Source organism: Saccostrea cucullata, unplaced genomic scaffold (genome assembly GCF_032062105.1).
Source record: "Saccostrea cucullata isolate Sc308-1 unplaced genomic scaffold, CSIRO_AGI_Scuc_v1 ctg2414, whole genome shotgun sequence".
NCBI lineage: Eukaryota > Metazoa > Mollusca > Bivalvia > Ostreida > Ostreidae > Saccostrea > Saccostrea cuccullata.
In genome coordinates, this window is record NW_026924651.1 from 159,440 (window position 1) to 176,879 (window position 17,440).

Genomic DNA, 17,440 nt, shown 5'->3' on the forward strand with positions numbered 1-17,440 from the left:
GTCAAATGTTTTGTTTCATTGTTTAATTAGAGTAATGGGTGACGTTCCTGGGCCGTCTTCAGCTCCTTACTTCAATCAAAGGAAAGCAACAGAGAACTTCTCCCGTCTGTGTCAGCTGATCATGACGATCTGTAGCGACTTGTTCAGGGACATTCTAAGTCGTTACATCAAACCAGCTGACCTTAGGTCGGAGCTGGACAACAACAGAAATAGGCTGGAGAGAATTATGAATGCTCAACAAAAAGAACAAATCTATACGGCGTCCGGTTCAGTAACTTTGACTGCTAAAGACCTGGACATCTCTGTATTATATATCATATTGAGGAATATCTGTAACATACCCAAACATCGAGCCGGGTGGGGAAATCCTCCTCTAAATGGTGATAAAAGATTATCGGCCTGCATAGAAAGGATCAGGATCCAGAGAAATTTAATCTCCGCTCATTCTGTCACTGCTGCTGTGGATGACCTAATGTTTCAAGAGTACTGGGACGTACTCAAAGACGCCATCATAGAAATTGAAAAACAGTCTGTCGGTGGGGATATGTATGAGAGAGGCGTAAACGAGTTATTATCTTGTGATCTGAACCCAGGAAGATCCAAGCTGTATGTTGAAGAATTCAAGAAAATACAAGGTATTAATCATGATTATGTATTAATTTACAAATATCATTATCTTTCTAGTAAATGTAGTAAATCAAAGGTAAAATAAACAAAAAATCATTTGTGTTTCTTCTGAAACTAAATAGCATTCAATTATCTTGACAGAAAATATGCAGATAAAACAAGGTATGTTTCAATTAAATTGACAAGTCATGCAAATATATCAATATAATGTGTTGTTAGAATAAATTGAAAGAAAACCTTATTATTCTGAACTGCACTTATCAGATAATTGATCAAAAAAAGCTACATATTATTACAACATACAATGTACTTTTTTAATGATAATAGCCTATTCTTCTGGAAAATATTTACCTGACTTGAAATTATTCAATTAATTAATACAGAGAGAATTGAACGCCTTGAAAGTAAAACAAGGACAGCAAAACGTGAGTTTTTTTTTTTTTTTAATGTAAAATATTCGTATTAATTTTGATCATGAAATTCATATTTTCTAAAAAGAAAACAAAATACATTTCCAACATGATATTTCATATTCTATATACCTGAATGTTGTGCTAACTTCATTTATAAAATATAACTGAAAAAAACATCTTCTGGACTTTTAAATCAAAATAAAGAAATATTACGCCTCCAAGATTACATTACACATTTTTGTCAAACAATATAATAATTGTGTATGATCCAATTAATTTTAATAATTTTATAATAATGTTACTGTTCTGTAGCTATCTTTGAAGATAATATATTATTTTTGTTGTGTTTCAGACCAGTTGGCTGTCAAGAAAAGTAAGTTTGTTTATACATTCTCATCATTTTATTATATATGTAAAAAAGAATTCTAAAATTCAGATTTAATTTTATGTGAATATAATATAATTTTGTTACTATGATGATACGATGTATATCACTATATGATTGTATTATAGAATAACATGATTTTGATTCCACATTTGGTAATCGAACTCATACTCGTAGTTTATTTCCTAAAGATGAAATTCTTCAAAATCACATTTAAGTGTTTAATTCCTAACATTCCAGAAAAAAGTTCCATCTTTCTTACATTTACTGGATTCCTAAACTTCCAAAAAATCCTTACAACAAAAATACATTGGCGGCTCCAGCAAATGCTTTCCCAAGCTCCTATCATTACCACTTAAAAGTCTTAATTGCTTTAAAGGAGAAAAATCTGACATATTTTTTTTTAGCTTATTATATAAGTATTGTAATTTAAATGTAGATTCTCAAAAAAAAAAAAATCCAAAGATTTTTTAGAATTTTTTTTTAAAAATTGCCATTTTTTTTTAGAAATCAGTAACAGGGAGACATATGACATTTCTAAACTTTAAAACCATTCCTCACGAAAGATTAAATTGTTAGCTTCTTATATTATAGACAGCTGCTTCGTCAATTAAAATGGAATTTGAAATCATTAGTGTCTTGTGATTGGTCATCTACAAAGTTTATAAAAAAATTACTCTGATTTTGCACATAGGTTATCTGAAATAAAAAGAATGATAAAATTTCTCATTCAAAACATCATTTTTTCTTTGGATACAAGCTCTTCAAACAAACGGTTGGGAATGATATCAGCACATTTGGTACGCCTTTCTAAGACGACCTGTTTTATACTGCTGCAAAGCAGAATTTATTTTTAAAAACTTTTACATGAGAAGACAAAACTGTCTGCGGCCTTCATCGCGACATTTGGTGTATGGACGACAAAAATTAAATTTCATGAATGTCTACTATATATATATCCCAGTGCACTTGAAATAAAAAAAATACCACATCTTTTTCATATTTTGATGTTTTACTGGCTGTAGACGATAAAGACAAACTAACACCTCAATGTCAAACTAGATGAACAGCTTTCCCATCGTTAACTATTCTAATTTATGTAGTAAGAGAGTTACTTCTAAGGGAATAGTGGGTGAGCCCCAGTGCCCCCTACAGGCACCTATTTGTACCCTGTTAGTATCCGGTACCACTCTGACTATCCCTTTTTTTCCTTATTAGAATAATTAGTGTGATCCAGACCCGATAACTTAATGACAATCAGCAACTCACACCTCCCTGCCATGGACGATTCCGCAATCAAACTCGCATTACAATACCAATCTTCAGTGACCGTGTTTTCTAACATCTTCACATATTTGCAATATTTATTTTTTTTTATGCCGATCACTGTTTATTATATCCACATTTCTCATTATATGCCAATGATTGTAGTGAAAATTACCAGAGTAGAACAAACCAACACACTGCTTCATCAAAGGATGCATGGTAAGTACTGCAACTCTTCTAAAGATTGATTGATTGATTGTTTATTGTTTAACGTCCCTCTCGAGACCCTTCTAAAGACATATGAATGGTTAATATAAAGTTCAGGGCATCGATACGTGTACATATCTTTCAAATCCAATATCAATTATTGTACTGTAAACCAACTTTTATTCGCGTGTGAGAAATTTTCGCGAGGTTCGCGAGAGTCTCGTCAGCGCAAATATTTCTCGCCGCGAACGGGTCCCGAAAGTCTCTTTTACTATTAAATACCTTTCCAAAAACGGCTTGATTGCCGAATTAATCGTCGCGAACTAGTTTACTCCCGGTTAATCGCGAAATAAAGTCGTCGCGAATAAAAGTTGGTTTACAGTAATTTGGGTATTATATTTTACATTTAGAGTAAGTAATAATAAAAAAAATTAAAAAATGAACTTGATTGGTCAGGTTATTAAATCCTGTGAAGCCCTGAAGGCTTCTCACTAGATCGTATCACGCACCAATCAAGTTCATTTCCAAGTAAACTATTTGACATTGTTATTTATAACCTGTACTTATATTTGAGACGAGCATTGATTAGAAATTTGACATGTATGGCCCACTGTATCACTATGTGGAACGCACATGTACGCAGTGTCCTAGAATTTAGTAAGTCACTAATTTCGAATGTTAATTTACTGATGTTCACAAATTATAAAATTTTGAATGAATTTAAAGTGATTGGTACTGAAAATTTTGTTACCTTCTAATTATCAAAGCAGTTGTTCAGCAATGTATTCCAGCGAGAAACCTCTGTTTTAATTTACATTAAAGATACTTCGGGATACGCCGAGATTTTTGTAACTTTTTATTTTTTGATATACATTGATTTTTAAAAACAATATCTAATGGGCAGCCTTTGATAAAAATATCAATGTTTATAAATATTTTTCTACTTTACTGCTTTTAAGAAGTTCTGTTGTCAGAGTACTTTCGCGCTGTGTTATTTGCCCACGCTATGATTTCTGACCCTTGATTAGTTCAATAGAATTAAAGATAGACTTTGAATTACAAACATCAAAGGAACATATTTGCAATTGTGCATTGTCTTTAGTCGCTCCATAGCATCTCTTTTTCATATACTACTGCATCTTATTAATGTTCGCAAGAGTGCAGAGGTCACATAAATAAATTTCATATAAAGTATTTTTCAACTCCAGTTTTCTCCTGATTTATATTGAATTTTGGCTCAAAATCTTTCATTGTCTAAGATCTATGCTTGGAGACACGAAACGTATGTTCATTAGTACTTTCTGGTAGTGGTGATTGGATGATTTGTTTAGTTGGTTTAAATAGTAAACAACAAAGGTTTGATGTTATTGCAATTTGTCCATCACCACAGAAAGTATTGTCATTTACAATTAATCCATGAAATAAACTACTCCTATGAATATTCTGATTTAAAAGGAGATATTATTGGTCTAGATTTTAATAAGCCGCTTTTAAATGACGCAAATAAGGCTGGGCAATAATATCAATATTTCAATATATTGCAATACAAGACCAAAAATATTGTATCGCAATACAATTTTGTAATATCGATAAACATGTATTGGTAATATGCCTAGAATAAGGAATTTTGTCATTGATTATATAAAAATGAACTTATGAGAGTTTGTTTTTAAGCCAAACAGTGGGACAGAAGTTCTTTTCCATTATCTTGGTATGTTCAACTCTTTCGCGACGCTATATGAGCGCTTTTTAATTTTTAACGGTTCTTATGTTCTAATGACACGTTGCAACGTCTAAATACTTAAAATAATTCAAGCATCTCTTGCAATATTCTGTTTTATAAACGCAGACAATTGGGAACAATATGGACCACGAACGACGTCAAACAATGCTTCTTTGCTGCCTGCAATGTAAGGCGATCTTTCGACTAAATTTCGACTGAATTTTGAATCTGCTTAAAAAACAAACAAATGAAAAACAAACGGACAGTAGTAAAATTAAATTAGTCCTTAGTCAATAATGTGGTCTATCACTTTAAAAAAATATATTGAATGTTAATAGACGCGAGTGAAGCTGATAAAGAGATCATGACTTTATAAGAGACGCAATTTACGCTTGCTTTCGTGCGCCGTTGTACACTTATATTCTTTATTTTTTACATTATTTTCTTATAAAAAATATTAGATGTGATATCATAATGAAGCTTGAAATGCATAATCATAAAATGTTACTTTTTGCTTTGACAAGGAAAAAAATTCAATTAAGCCGAGAAAAACTAAACTGTTTTCCCTGTCTACGACTTTTTAGGACAACCCTCATACACTGATGTTTTTAGACACACACATGCCGACAGAATTTTGTACCTTGTCAGTGCGTGTGTAAAAAAGGTTCATGTGCTCAAAATGATACAAAAAGCTGCCTTAGATAATTGTTGGCTTCAAAATATCAAAAAATGTGAAATGCAGTAAATTGGACGGGATAGATGTATATGTCCATTTTTAGCTCACCTGAGCCGAAGGCTCAAGTGAGCTTTTCTGATCACATTTTGTCCGTCGTCCGTCCGTCTGTCCGTCTGTCTGTCTGTCCGTCTGTAAACTTTTCACATTTTCGACTTCTTCTCAAGAACCACTGGGCCAATTTTGACCAAACTTGGTACAAAGCATCCTTGGGTAAAGGGAAATTTAAATTGTTAAAATGAAGGGACATATCCCCTCGCAAGGGGAGATAATCAAGAAAAGACAAAAATAGGGTTGGGTCATTAAAAAATCTTCTTCTCAAGAACCACTGAGCCAGAAAAGCTGAAACTTATGTGGAAGCATCGTGGTATAGTGTAGATTCTAAATTGTTGAAATCATAACCCCTGGGGGAAGGGCAGGGCCACAATGGGGAATCAAATTTTTACATAGAAATATATAGGAAAAAAACTTTGAAAATCTTCTTCTCAAGAACCACTGGGCCAGAAAAGCTGAAACTTATGTGGAAGCATCCTGGTATAATGTAGATTCTAAATTGTTCAAATCATGACCCCCGGGGGAAGGGAGGGCCACAATGGGGAATCAAAGTTTTAAATAGAAATATATAGGAAAAATCTTTGAAAATCTTCTTCTCAAGAACCACTGGGCCAGATAAAGTGAAGCTTATGTGGAAGCATTCTGGGGTAGTATAAATTCTAAATTGTAGGAATCATGACCCCCGGGGGAAGGACGGGGCCATTATTGGGAATCAAAGTTTTACATAGAAATATATAGGAAAAATCTTTGAAAATCTTCTTCTCAGGAACCACTGGGCCAAAAAAGCTGAAACATATGTGCCCATGGAAGGATCATGGGGTGGTGTAGATTTCAAAATGTCTAAATTATGATCAGTGGGGTAGGGTGGGGATGCATTATGTATAACAAGGGGGAAATCTGGTAATGAACAAAATGGTCAAAGCTTCTCAGGTGAGCGATGTGGCCCATGGGCCTCTTGTTTTGTCAATAACATTCTCATTTTTTAGAAACGTTCTCTATCAAGATTCTATCTTCAAGATTATATGTTCCACTATACAGTCATGTATGTCGCCTTTATCTTTTAAACAGTTTTTAAATATCTTTTATGTCTGTATACAGGTATCCATATTTTAAAGCAATTTTTCATTAGGTCACCTGAGTAAACTCAGGTGACCTATTGCTGTCTGTTATCGTTCGTCGTCGTGCGTCGTGTGTTAACATTTGAACATTTTCAGCTTCTTCTCTGAAACCACTGAATCAAATTCAACCAATTTAGCATAGAGCATCTATGGGTGAAGGGGAACAAAAATTGTGAATTTCATGGTCCCTGCCCCCCTGGGGCCTGGGGGGTGCGGCAAAAACCACTAAAATTAGTGCAATCTTTTAAAATTTTCTTCTTTACTCCTGGACATCAAGAAGTCAAACTGTTGATATGATTGTAATTAGAATTGAGTCCTCTACCAAAATTGTGAAATTCATGGCCCAAGGGTCAGGGGTTCTAGTACTAGGGCGGGTCTAAATAGATTATATAGTGAAAATGCATTATTTCTTTAAAGTTCTTCTTTTCTGCTCCTGGTCATTAAATAAACTAACCAAGTGCATAGTTGAATTGAAAATGGCTGCCTCTTCAAAAATTGTGAATTTCATGGCCCCATTGCAAGTGGTTTTAGTGCTAGGGCGCGGGTATATAGATTATATAGTGAAATGCAAAAATTCTTTGAACGTCTTCTTTTCTGTTTGTGGGCATTAAATAAAGTAACAAAGTGCAAAGCTATGTTGAATAAGACAGCCTCTTCTAAAATTGTGAATCTAATGGCTCTAGGGTCAGGGATTCTAGTAGCAAGGCGGGGCTTTATTAGATTATATAGTGAAAATGCAAAAATTCTTTGAAATTCTTCGTCTTTGTTCCTGGGGATTAAATAAACTAACCAAGTGCATAGCGACGTTACATAAGATGCCTCTTCCAAAATTGTTAATTTCATGGCCCCAGGGTCAGGGGCTCTAGTGCTAGGGTTGGGCAATATAGATTATAGTAAAAATGATTTATTTCTTTGAAAATCTCCTTCTCTGCTCCTGAGTATTAAATAAACTAACCAAGTACGTAGTTATGTTGCATAAGGCTGCCTCTTCCAAAATTGTGAATTTCATGAGCCCTGGGATAGGGGTTCTGGTGTTAGGGTGGGGTTTTATTGATTATAATTATAGTGAAAATGCATAAATTCTTTAAACATCTTTTTTTTCTACACCTGGGTATTTAACCACTACTAGCATGTACATAGATATGAGAAGGAAGGATGCCCCTCTGAGATTTGGGAATTTCAGGGACCCTGGGTCAGGACTTCTTGTGTTAGGGTGGGGCTCTAATGTTTATTTAGTGAAAATGCATGAATTCTTTGAAAATGTTTTCCTTTGTTCTTGGGTATTATGCCAATGATCTTAGTTTATATTTATGACAAAGAAAGCTGCTTCTTCCAAAAACGGTTATTTTATTGGCCCCTGGGACAGAGGTACTTAGAGGTTGGGGAGGGGGTACATGGTCTGAAAATTATTTAATGCTTTGAAATCTGCACTTTGGTTTTAATCCACAACATAATGAAATAAAATTTCCAATTTTATGAAAGATGTGGCCCCAGGGTCAGTGATTCCTGTGGTATGGGGTGCACAACTGATGAAGTGGAAATGCATTCCTCTTTGTTACTCTGATCTACCACTGGTTATTAAGTAACCAAAGTAAGCATACTCAGTGTATAATTATGATAAGCAATTGTGCCTCTTTCAAAATTGTGTCAGAATTCCATGGCCTCTGGTTTAACACATGAATCAAATTTAATATTTTTGAAAGTTGTTGCATGATACTCAGATGACCTATAAGGCCCATGGGCCTCTTGTTAATATGTAATATTTTCTTTAGATAACAAGAGGTACATTGATGATCAGCTACCTTTAAAACTTCAAGGTAAGTTATTTTAGAAGTAATTCTGTAGTATAAAAAACAGTCAAAAATCAGATAAGCAGAACAAAGGGAAAAAAATTTCAAACGATCAAATCAGATGCCTTTTAACATCCTTAAAGTAAATACATAAAAGACAATCGTCTCTGAAAATGAATTTTATGAAGTTTTTTATCCATTTATAAGGAAGACCAACGATAATTTATGATCGAATGAAATGATCTTAAAACATGATTAATTCATGTCAAATATAACTGCGAGGAACATAAGTGTAAAAGATTTATTTGTCTTAAAAATGTTTTAACACACGTTAAAGCACATGATATTAGGAAAATATATTAACTTTTTATGATACATTAAGGTTTCAGAAATTTATCTTCTTATGAATTAAAGTATAATAGTCTATCTTAAAGTCCCAATAGTAATATTACTTAACTCAGAGTTCCTTCTGAGCGATTCTCATCATTTGTTTTGTCTGATTGGACCTTTAGCTTGCGTGCTTTTCATGATCTTAACGTTTCATTTGTACTATCTAAATGTTAATATCTGTATTCTGATATTTATCCACAGAACATGAACAGATACTTCTCTCAGCCATACAAGGTACAAAACAGAATAAAGTCATTTACATTACAATATAATGTATTTTCAATTATAAAAGAATTCATTTTGATTTGAAATTATTGTCTTTGTACTTTAAATTGGAGAACTGTCATGATTGTGTATCGAATATTTTCATTTAGGAATTATTACAGAAGAGTCAAAAAAGTTACAAGGTAATTAAATGAAATGCAAGTTTTGATAACATAATTATGTATATCAACACATGCACAACATGTTTATATTATCAAAAAACAATCAAGGTGTGAAAGTTAAAGAAAAGGAAATTTTAAATTAAATTAAATTAAATTTATTGTAGTGTTGCATCTTTTTTTCTTTTTTTTTTTAAAACGGAATGATATGTCAAAATATCAATACATATCCTAATACATATTATTGTTGTGCTGCATTTTTCTTTGTTTTTTAAAAGGAATAAGATGTCAAAATTTCAATACATATTTTACCTAATATATAAAAAGATATTGAATAAAAGTGAACAAATTCTTATGTATTTTTCTTAAGTGTTAGTAGTACAAATTAAATGGAATTTAAAAAGTATAACGAATGTAGTTTCACGATGTCAGTTTATTATATTACGATTAACATTAAAGAATTGAATTGTTATTATGTTCCCCAAACAGAGTTTGGGAACATATTGTTTTTACTCGGTTTCTTATTATTAAGGTCTTCCGTCTCAACGGAACACCTTATAGTGATTCTATTGTTTCTTATTATTAGGGTCTTTCGTCTTCAGCGGAAGACCCTTCTATTATTCTTCGATTTCTTTTTTACCTTTATTATTAGGGTCTTCCGTCTTCAGCGGAAGACCCTTCTATTATTCTTCGGTTTCTTTTTTACCTTTATTAGGGTCTTCCGTCTTCAGCGGAAGACCCTTCTATTATTCTTCGGTTTCTTTTACACTTTTATTAGGGTCTTCCGTCTCCAACAGAAGACCCTCCTATTATTCTATTGTTTCTTTTTCACTTTTTTTCTTATTATTAAGGTCTTCCGACTTCCTTCGGAAGACCTTACTGTTTTCTTATGTTTCCTATTATTATTATTATTCCCTTTTCATAGTACACGTGATTTCTCGGAAACTACTTGACTGATTTCAAAGATTTTTTCAGGAATGATGCATTGTTATAATATCTCCAGACGATTTTTTTTATTTTTTGTAAAATCACTTCGGGTCACATTTTTTGTCCGATTTTCTATATTTAAATTGCCATTTTGTCCAAGCAACTCCTTCTTAACCACTCAAGATTTAATCACGATATCTTCGAGGATGATAAAACATCTCTTTCAGTTATGCATGGCATCTTTTGATTTTGCATCCGTCACTTCCGGTCGACACAGGAAGTGACATTAATTTTCGAGATTTTTTGAAAAATTTAACCGTTTTGAATAATGGCAAGTAAAACTTATGTTCACATTAACAATCATCAACAAAACGAATCCATTTGAATAACTTCCGGTGTAAACCGGAAGTAGTTGAAAAATTAAACTTTCTCTCTTGCGTAAAAAGAAATAGAACAAATGGTTTTATGTGAGTTTTTTTTCAAAGTTTTTTTGTACTTCTGACTTTGACGTCGGCCGAAAATGATGCCTAAATGTCTAAATTCGTCAAATGATGTCACTTCCGGTTAAACCAGAAGAAGCCAAATTAGCTTATTTTGAAGGTTTTGACGTAAAATTGAAATTTTTTAAATTTTAGAGACACTGAAGGCGTCTTAACTCATTCTTTTCTCTTATTGACTTCACTTCCGGTCAAAACTGGATGGAAGACCTACTCGTTGCTTTGCAACGAGCTTTGCTCTAGTTATTATTATTTTTCTCCATACCAATTTTTGTGCAGATGATTTCTCAGAGACGGTTTGGTCGATTCACTTGAAAATTTCAGAGATGATCTGTCATAATGTGAACCTGATCCATTTTTCTTGATTTTTAGCTCTACTGGTCAGAGACCAGAAGAGCTTATGCGATAGTAATGCGTCCGTCGTCCGTTCGTCTGTCTGTCCGTCTGTCTGTCTTTAAACAATCTTTCAAAATGCTACTCCTCCTACAGTTTTGATCTGATTTCAATATAACTTGGCACATAAGTAGACTACACTAAGATACATAATTCTGTGTATCGGTTTTTGATTTCGATGAAGGGTGTTGCCATGGTTACTAAAAATAAAAATTTCTGTGAAATTCTTTCAAAATACTACTTCTCCTACAGTTTTGGTCTGATTTCAATATAACTTACCACACAAGTAGACTACACTAAGATACATAATTCTGTGTATCGATTTTTGATTCCGAATAACGGTGTTGCCATTGTTGCTAAAAATAGAAATTTCTGTGAAATTCTTTCAAAGTGCTACTCCTTCTACATTTTTGGTCTGATTTGAATATAACTTGGCACACAAGTAGACTACACTAAGAAACATAATTCTGTATATCAATTTTTGATTTCGATGAACGGTGTTGTTGTTGTTACTAAAAATAGAAATTTTTGTGAAATTCGTTCAAAATGCTACTCCTCCTACAGTTTTAATCTGGTTTCAATATAAATTTACACACAAGTATATTACACTAAGATACATAATTCTGTGTATCGGTTTTTGATTTCGATTATCGGTGTTACCGTTGTTACTAAAAATAGAAATTTCTGTGAAATTCTTTCAAAATGCTACTCCTCCTGCAGTTTAAGTCCGATTATAATATAATGTATCATGCGAGTAGACTATACTAAGAACATAAAGAGACTTAATCAAGGATCATTATTCTTTTTATTGCTGTGGTAAAGTTTCAAGTCCCAACTTCTTAAGAACTATAAGTACAAACCAGTAGAGCTTCAGTCTCGACAGAGACTTCTGGTTGGAAATTCACTTCCGGTCAAAAGTTATCGATCTTTAATCGATTGTTATATGATATTTTTGTCCGGTCAAAAACTCAAAAACGAGAAACGCTAGAAGGCTGAATTTTTCAGGAATGATAGACGACATGTTATAGTTTTGTACCTATGTTTTCAAAATTTCCAGAAGTGCCTAGTATGGAAGCTCGGTAGGGGTCAAAATTTAGGACACGAATCATGACTGATTTTTTTAGACATTTTGAATCATATCTTTTAAAGTATAATTATTTTGTTAACACATACTGAGTTATATTTGTGCAGAATAACAAGATCTTTAATATGATATCAAGAAAAAAAGTGCTGACTCATCACATTAGGGGCTAAGAGGGGCCAAAAGTATTTATTTGATAACTCTTTAGCAGTCAATATTTTGTAATACATTACTGAAACAAAAATGTTTATCTCAACAATCTACAACTATACATAATGTTATTTATATCGTATGGTACATACTTAGGGGCCACAAGGGGTAAGAATTCTTAATCTTTGAAGCTTAATATCTCAAAAGTGGAAAATATTTTGATAAGCAATATTAAACAAAAGATGTTCAAAATCATGTTCTGAGCAATATGCAATCTTTCATTTTTCGCTACACGTCCCCATTAAGGAGTTGTAGGGGTGGCCCCTAAATATTTCTTTTGCAAATAACTCAAAAACGAAAGAGAATCTCTGAATAGTTGTTGCACAAAAATTGTTCAAAATCATAAAAGCTTTAAGTTGAAATCAAGAAAAAGGGGCTGGGCACTCAAATTAAGGGCCGAGAGGGGCCAAAAGTCTTCAATCGTTAACTCTTTAGCAGTCAATATTTTGTTATACATTACTGAAGCAAAAATGTTTATCCCAACAATCTACAACTATATATTATAATTTGAATGTCCTATGGTGCATAATTAGGGGCCACAAGGGGCCAGAATGCGTAATCTTTAACGCTTTATATCTCAAAAGTCGGAAATATTTTAATAAGTAATATTGAACAAAAGATGTTCAAAATAATGTTCTTAACAATATGCAACCTTTCATTTTTCGCTAAATGTGCCCATTAAGGAGTTCAAGGGTTGGCCCCTAAATATTTCTTTCTTTAATAACTTGAAAACGAAAGAGAATCTCTGAATAGTTGTTGAACAAAAAGTGTTCAAAATACTGAGAGCTTTTAGATAATATAAGGAAAAAAAGGGCTGATCCCAAATATTAGGGGCCGTGAGTGGCCAAAAGTTGAATTTTTAAGTCTTTAATGTTCAATTTCTGTTTACAGATTATGAAGGCAAAATTGTTCTTCTTTACAATCTTTATCATTATTCAGAATGAAATTCTCAATCAAAATCTTATCTCTTCTTATCAAGAATCAGACGGAAGACCCACTCGTTGCTCGCAACGAGATCGTATCTAGTTATTTTTTTTTCTATTTTTTCCTTACCGATTTTGTGCAGAGGATTTCTCAGAGATGGCTTGATCGATTTAGTTAAAATTTTCAGAGATTATGTGTTTCTATCTGAAGTTTGTGCCCACAATTTGATTTTGAAAAATTCACTTCTGGTCGGAAGTTATCGCCCTTTGATCGAAATTTCGATGACCTCCTTGTCTGTGATGGAACTCAAAAATGGTTTAAGCTACAAAGCTAAAATTTTCAGGGATGATAGAGGACATGTTGCCATATTGCACCTTGGTCAGGATATTTTCCTGAAGTGTGTAGTATGGAAGCTCGATAGGGGTCTAAAATTAGGACACGAATCAAGACTGATTTTTTGAGACATTTTGCATTGTATCTTTTAAAGTATAAATATTTTGTTAAGACATACTGAACATCATTTGTGCAAAATGACAAGATCTATAATATGATATCAAGAAAAAAGTGCTGACTCATCAAATTAAGGACCAAAAGGGGCCAAAACTCTTCAATCGATAAGTCTTTACCATTCAGTATTTTGTTATACATTATTGAAGCAAAAATGTTTTTCTAAACAGTCTACAACTGTATATTATGATTTTAATGTCGTATAGTTCATGATTAGGGGCCACAAGGGGCCAGAATGCTAAATCTTTGACGCTTTATATCTCAAAAGAGAGAAATATTTTGATAATTAATATTGAACAAAAGATGTTCAAAATAACGTTCTGAACAATATGCAACCTTTTATTTTTCTCTAAACATCCCCGTTAGGGAGTTAATGGGTTGGCCCCTAAATATTTCTTTTGCAAATAACTTGAAAACGAAAAAGAATCTCTGAATAGTTGTTGAACAAAAAATGTTCAAAATCATAAAAGCTTTAAGACGAAAGCAAGAAAAAGGGGCTGGGCACTTAAATTAGGGGCCAAAAGGGGTTTAAAGTCTTTTTTCGATAACTCTTGAACAGTCAATATTTTGTTATACATTACTGAAGTAAAAATGTTTATCTCAACAATCTACCACTGTATATTATGATTTCAATGTCGTATGGTACATGATTAGTGGCCACAAGGTGCCAGAATGCTAAATCTTTGATGCTTTATATCTTAAAAGAGAGAAATATTTTGATAAGTAATATTGAACAAAAGATGTTCAAAATAACGTTCTGAACAATATGCAACCTTTCATTTTCGCTAAACGTCCCCGTTAGGGAGTTAAAAGGTTGGCCCCTAAATGTTTCTTTTGAAAATAACTTGAAAACGAAAAAAAAACCTCTGAATAGTTGTTGAACAAAAAGTGTTCAAAATCATAAAAGCTTTAGGACAAAATCAAGAAAAAGGGGATGGGCGCTTAAATTATGGACCAAAAGGGGCTTAAAGTCTTTTTTCGATTACACTTTAACATTCAATATTTTGTTATATATTACTGAAGCAAAAATGTTTATCTCAACAATCTACCACTGTATATTATGATTTTAATGTCGTATAGTACATGATTAGGGGCCAAAAGGGGCCAGAATGCTAAATCTTTGACGCTTTATATCTCGGAAGTGAGAAATATTTTGATAAATGATATTGTACAAAAGATGTTTAAAATAATGTTCCAAACTATATGCAACCTTTCATTTTACGCTAAATGTCCCCATTAGGGAGTTGAAGGGTTGGCCCCTAAATATTTCTTTTGCAAATAACTCGAAAAGTAAAAAGAAATTCTGAATAGTTATTGAACAAAAAGTGTTCAAAATCCAACAAGCTTTAAGATGAAATCAAATAAAAGGGGCTGGACACTCAAATTAGGGGCCAAGAGGGGCCAACAGTCTTCAATCGATAACTCTGTAGCAGTCAGTATTTTGTAATACATTACTGAAGCAAAAAGGTTATTCTAAACAGTCTACAACTATATATTATGATTTTTCTTCCGTATGATACATAATAAAGGGCCACAAGGGGCTATGATGCTAAGTCTTTGACACCCTATATCTCGAAAATGAGAAATATTTTGATGAGTAATATTGAACAAAAGATGTTCAAAATCATGTTCTCAGCAACATGCAACCTTTCATTTTTCGCCAAACGTCCCCACTAAAGAGTTGAAGGGCTGGCCCCTAAATATTTCTTTTGCAAATGACTCGAAAACGAAAAAGAATTTCTGAGTAGTTGTTGAACAGAAAGTGATTAATATCCGAAGAGCTTTAAGATGATATGAATAAAAAGGGCTGATTCTTAAAATTAGGGGCCGTGAGGGGTGAAAAACCGATTTTTAAAAATCTTTAATGTTCAATGTCTTGTAACAGATTATGGAAAATCATTATTTAAGAATAAAAATCTCAATCAAAATCTTATATCATCTCATCAAGAATCGGACGGAAGACCCACTCGTTGCTCGCAACGATATCGTATCTAGTTATTATTATTAAGGTCTTTCGTCTTCAGCGGAAGACCTTCTTGTTATTGGTTTGTTTCTTTTCCACTGTTTTTAAGGTCTTCCGTCTTCAGCGGAAGACCTTCTTGTTATTCGTTTGTTTCTTTTCCACTGTTTTTCTTATTATTTTTTTTCTCCCCGATTTTGTGCACGCGATTTCTCGAAAACGGCTCGTTAGATTTTTATGAATCTTTCAGGTCTGATAGAACATTTTAAAAACTTGATGCATTTTTTTTCATTTTGATGACGTCACTTCCGGTTCGAAGATTTTCGCGATTTTGTGATTTTTAAGGGTCATTTTGTCCGTCGCTCTTCTTAGAAACCGCTCATCACAGGAAGATGAAACCTTGTCTGGAAGTTAGAGCAACAAATGTAGATTTGCATTGTGCTGTTAACTTTCACCAGAAGTACTGCACGTTAACGCACGGTATGGTCTGAAAAAAGCCATATTGAGCGTTTTACAATTTTTTACACTTTTTCTATTATAACTTTTTACTTGTAAATATTTTGTTGAAACATATAGAACAAAAATTGTGAGGAATTCTAAGATCTTTCAAATGATATCTCGAAAAAAGGGCTGACCCCTAAAATTAGGGATCTAGAGGGGCCAAAAATTTTTACTTGATATCTCGAAAAGTATTGAGAATTTGTATTTCTTCAAAGAAGCAAAGTTGTTCAAAATGACAAGCTAAATCTATCTGAGTCGTCAAATTACGTCCGGCGTCGTCACTTCCGGCCAAACCGGAAGTAGTCAAAAACGGGTATTTTTGCTGTTCTTTTCAAGATTTTTGGTAACATATGTCTCTCTTGGAGCATAAAAATTAATTTTCCATCCGTCATCGTCACTTCCGGTTTAACCGGAAGTAGCACAAATTGCTTATTTTTGCATTAATTAACATAGCTTTAGTGGATTCAAACCATTTTTAGGCGTTATTTCTCATTTTTGTTGAAAATGAAAGCTACTTCCGGTCAAACCGGACGGAAGACCTACTCGTTGCTTTGCAACGAGCTTTGCTCTAGTTCTTATTATTTTTTTCTCACCGATTTTGTGCACGCGATTTCTCAAAAACGGTTAGTTATATTTTTATGAAACTTTCAGGTCTGATAGAACTTAAAAAAAACTTTATGCATTTTTTTTCATTTTGATGACGTCACTTCCGGTTCGAAGATTTTTGCAATTTTGTGATTTTTAAGGGTCATTTGTCTGTCGCTCTTCTTAAAAACTGCTCATCACAGGAAGATGAAACCTTTTCTGGAAGATAGAGCAACAAATGTAGATTTGCATTGTGTTGTTAACTTTTACCGGAAGTACTGCACGTTAACGCTTGGTATGGTCTAAAAAAAGTCATATTGAGCGTTTCAAAATTTCTTACACTTTTTCTATTATGTCGTTTTACTTGTAAATATTTTGTTAAAACATATAGAACAAAAATTGTGAAGAATTCTATGATCTTTCAAATGATATTTCGAAAAAAAGGGCTGACCCCTAAAATTAGGGATCTGGAGGGGCCAAAAGTTTTTACTTAATATCTCGAAAAGTATTGAGAATTTGTAATACTTCAAAGAAGCAAAGTTGTTCAAAATGACAAGCTCGATCTATTTGAGTCGTCAAAATACGTCCGGCGTCGTAACTTCCGGCCAAACCAGAAGTAGTCAAAAACGCGTATTTTTGCCGTTCTTGTGAAGTTTTTTGGGTAACATATGTCTCTGGGAGCATTAAAATTAATTTTCCGTCCGTCGTCGTCACTTCCGGTTAAACCGGCAGAAGTAAAAATTGCTTATTTTTGCATTAATTAACA

At 33.1% G+C, this 17,440-nt stretch overlaps 1 protein-coding gene across 3 annotated transcripts in view; it reads left to right on the plus strand.

Moving 5' to 3' along the window:
* Nucleotides 1-17,440, plus strand: part of LOC134266968 (nucleosome-remodeling factor subunit BPTF-like) — a 58,902-nt gene that overhangs the window by 13,916 nt on the left and 27,546 nt on the right. For 2 of the 3 annotated variants that reach the window (XM_062749191.1, XM_062749193.1), the window contains exons 2-9: nt 31-635; nt 769-789; nt 1,011-1,052; nt 1,393-1,413; nt 2,857-2,910; nt 8,299-8,343; nt 8,908-8,940; nt 9,081-9,113. In XM_062749191.1, coding sequence (XP_062605175.1) covers nt 35-635; nt 769-789; nt 1,011-1,052; nt 1,393-1,413; nt 2,857-2,910; nt 8,299-8,343; nt 8,908-8,940; nt 9,081-9,113 — 850 coding nt within the window. In that variant the 5' untranslated portion in view covers nt 31-34. The remainder of the gene's footprint in view (nt 1-30; nt 636-768; nt 790-1,010; nt 1,053-1,392; nt 1,414-2,856; nt 2,911-8,298; nt 8,344-8,907; nt 8,941-9,080; nt 9,114-17,440) is intronic. The other variant, XM_062749192.1, reaches the window with a different exon arrangement.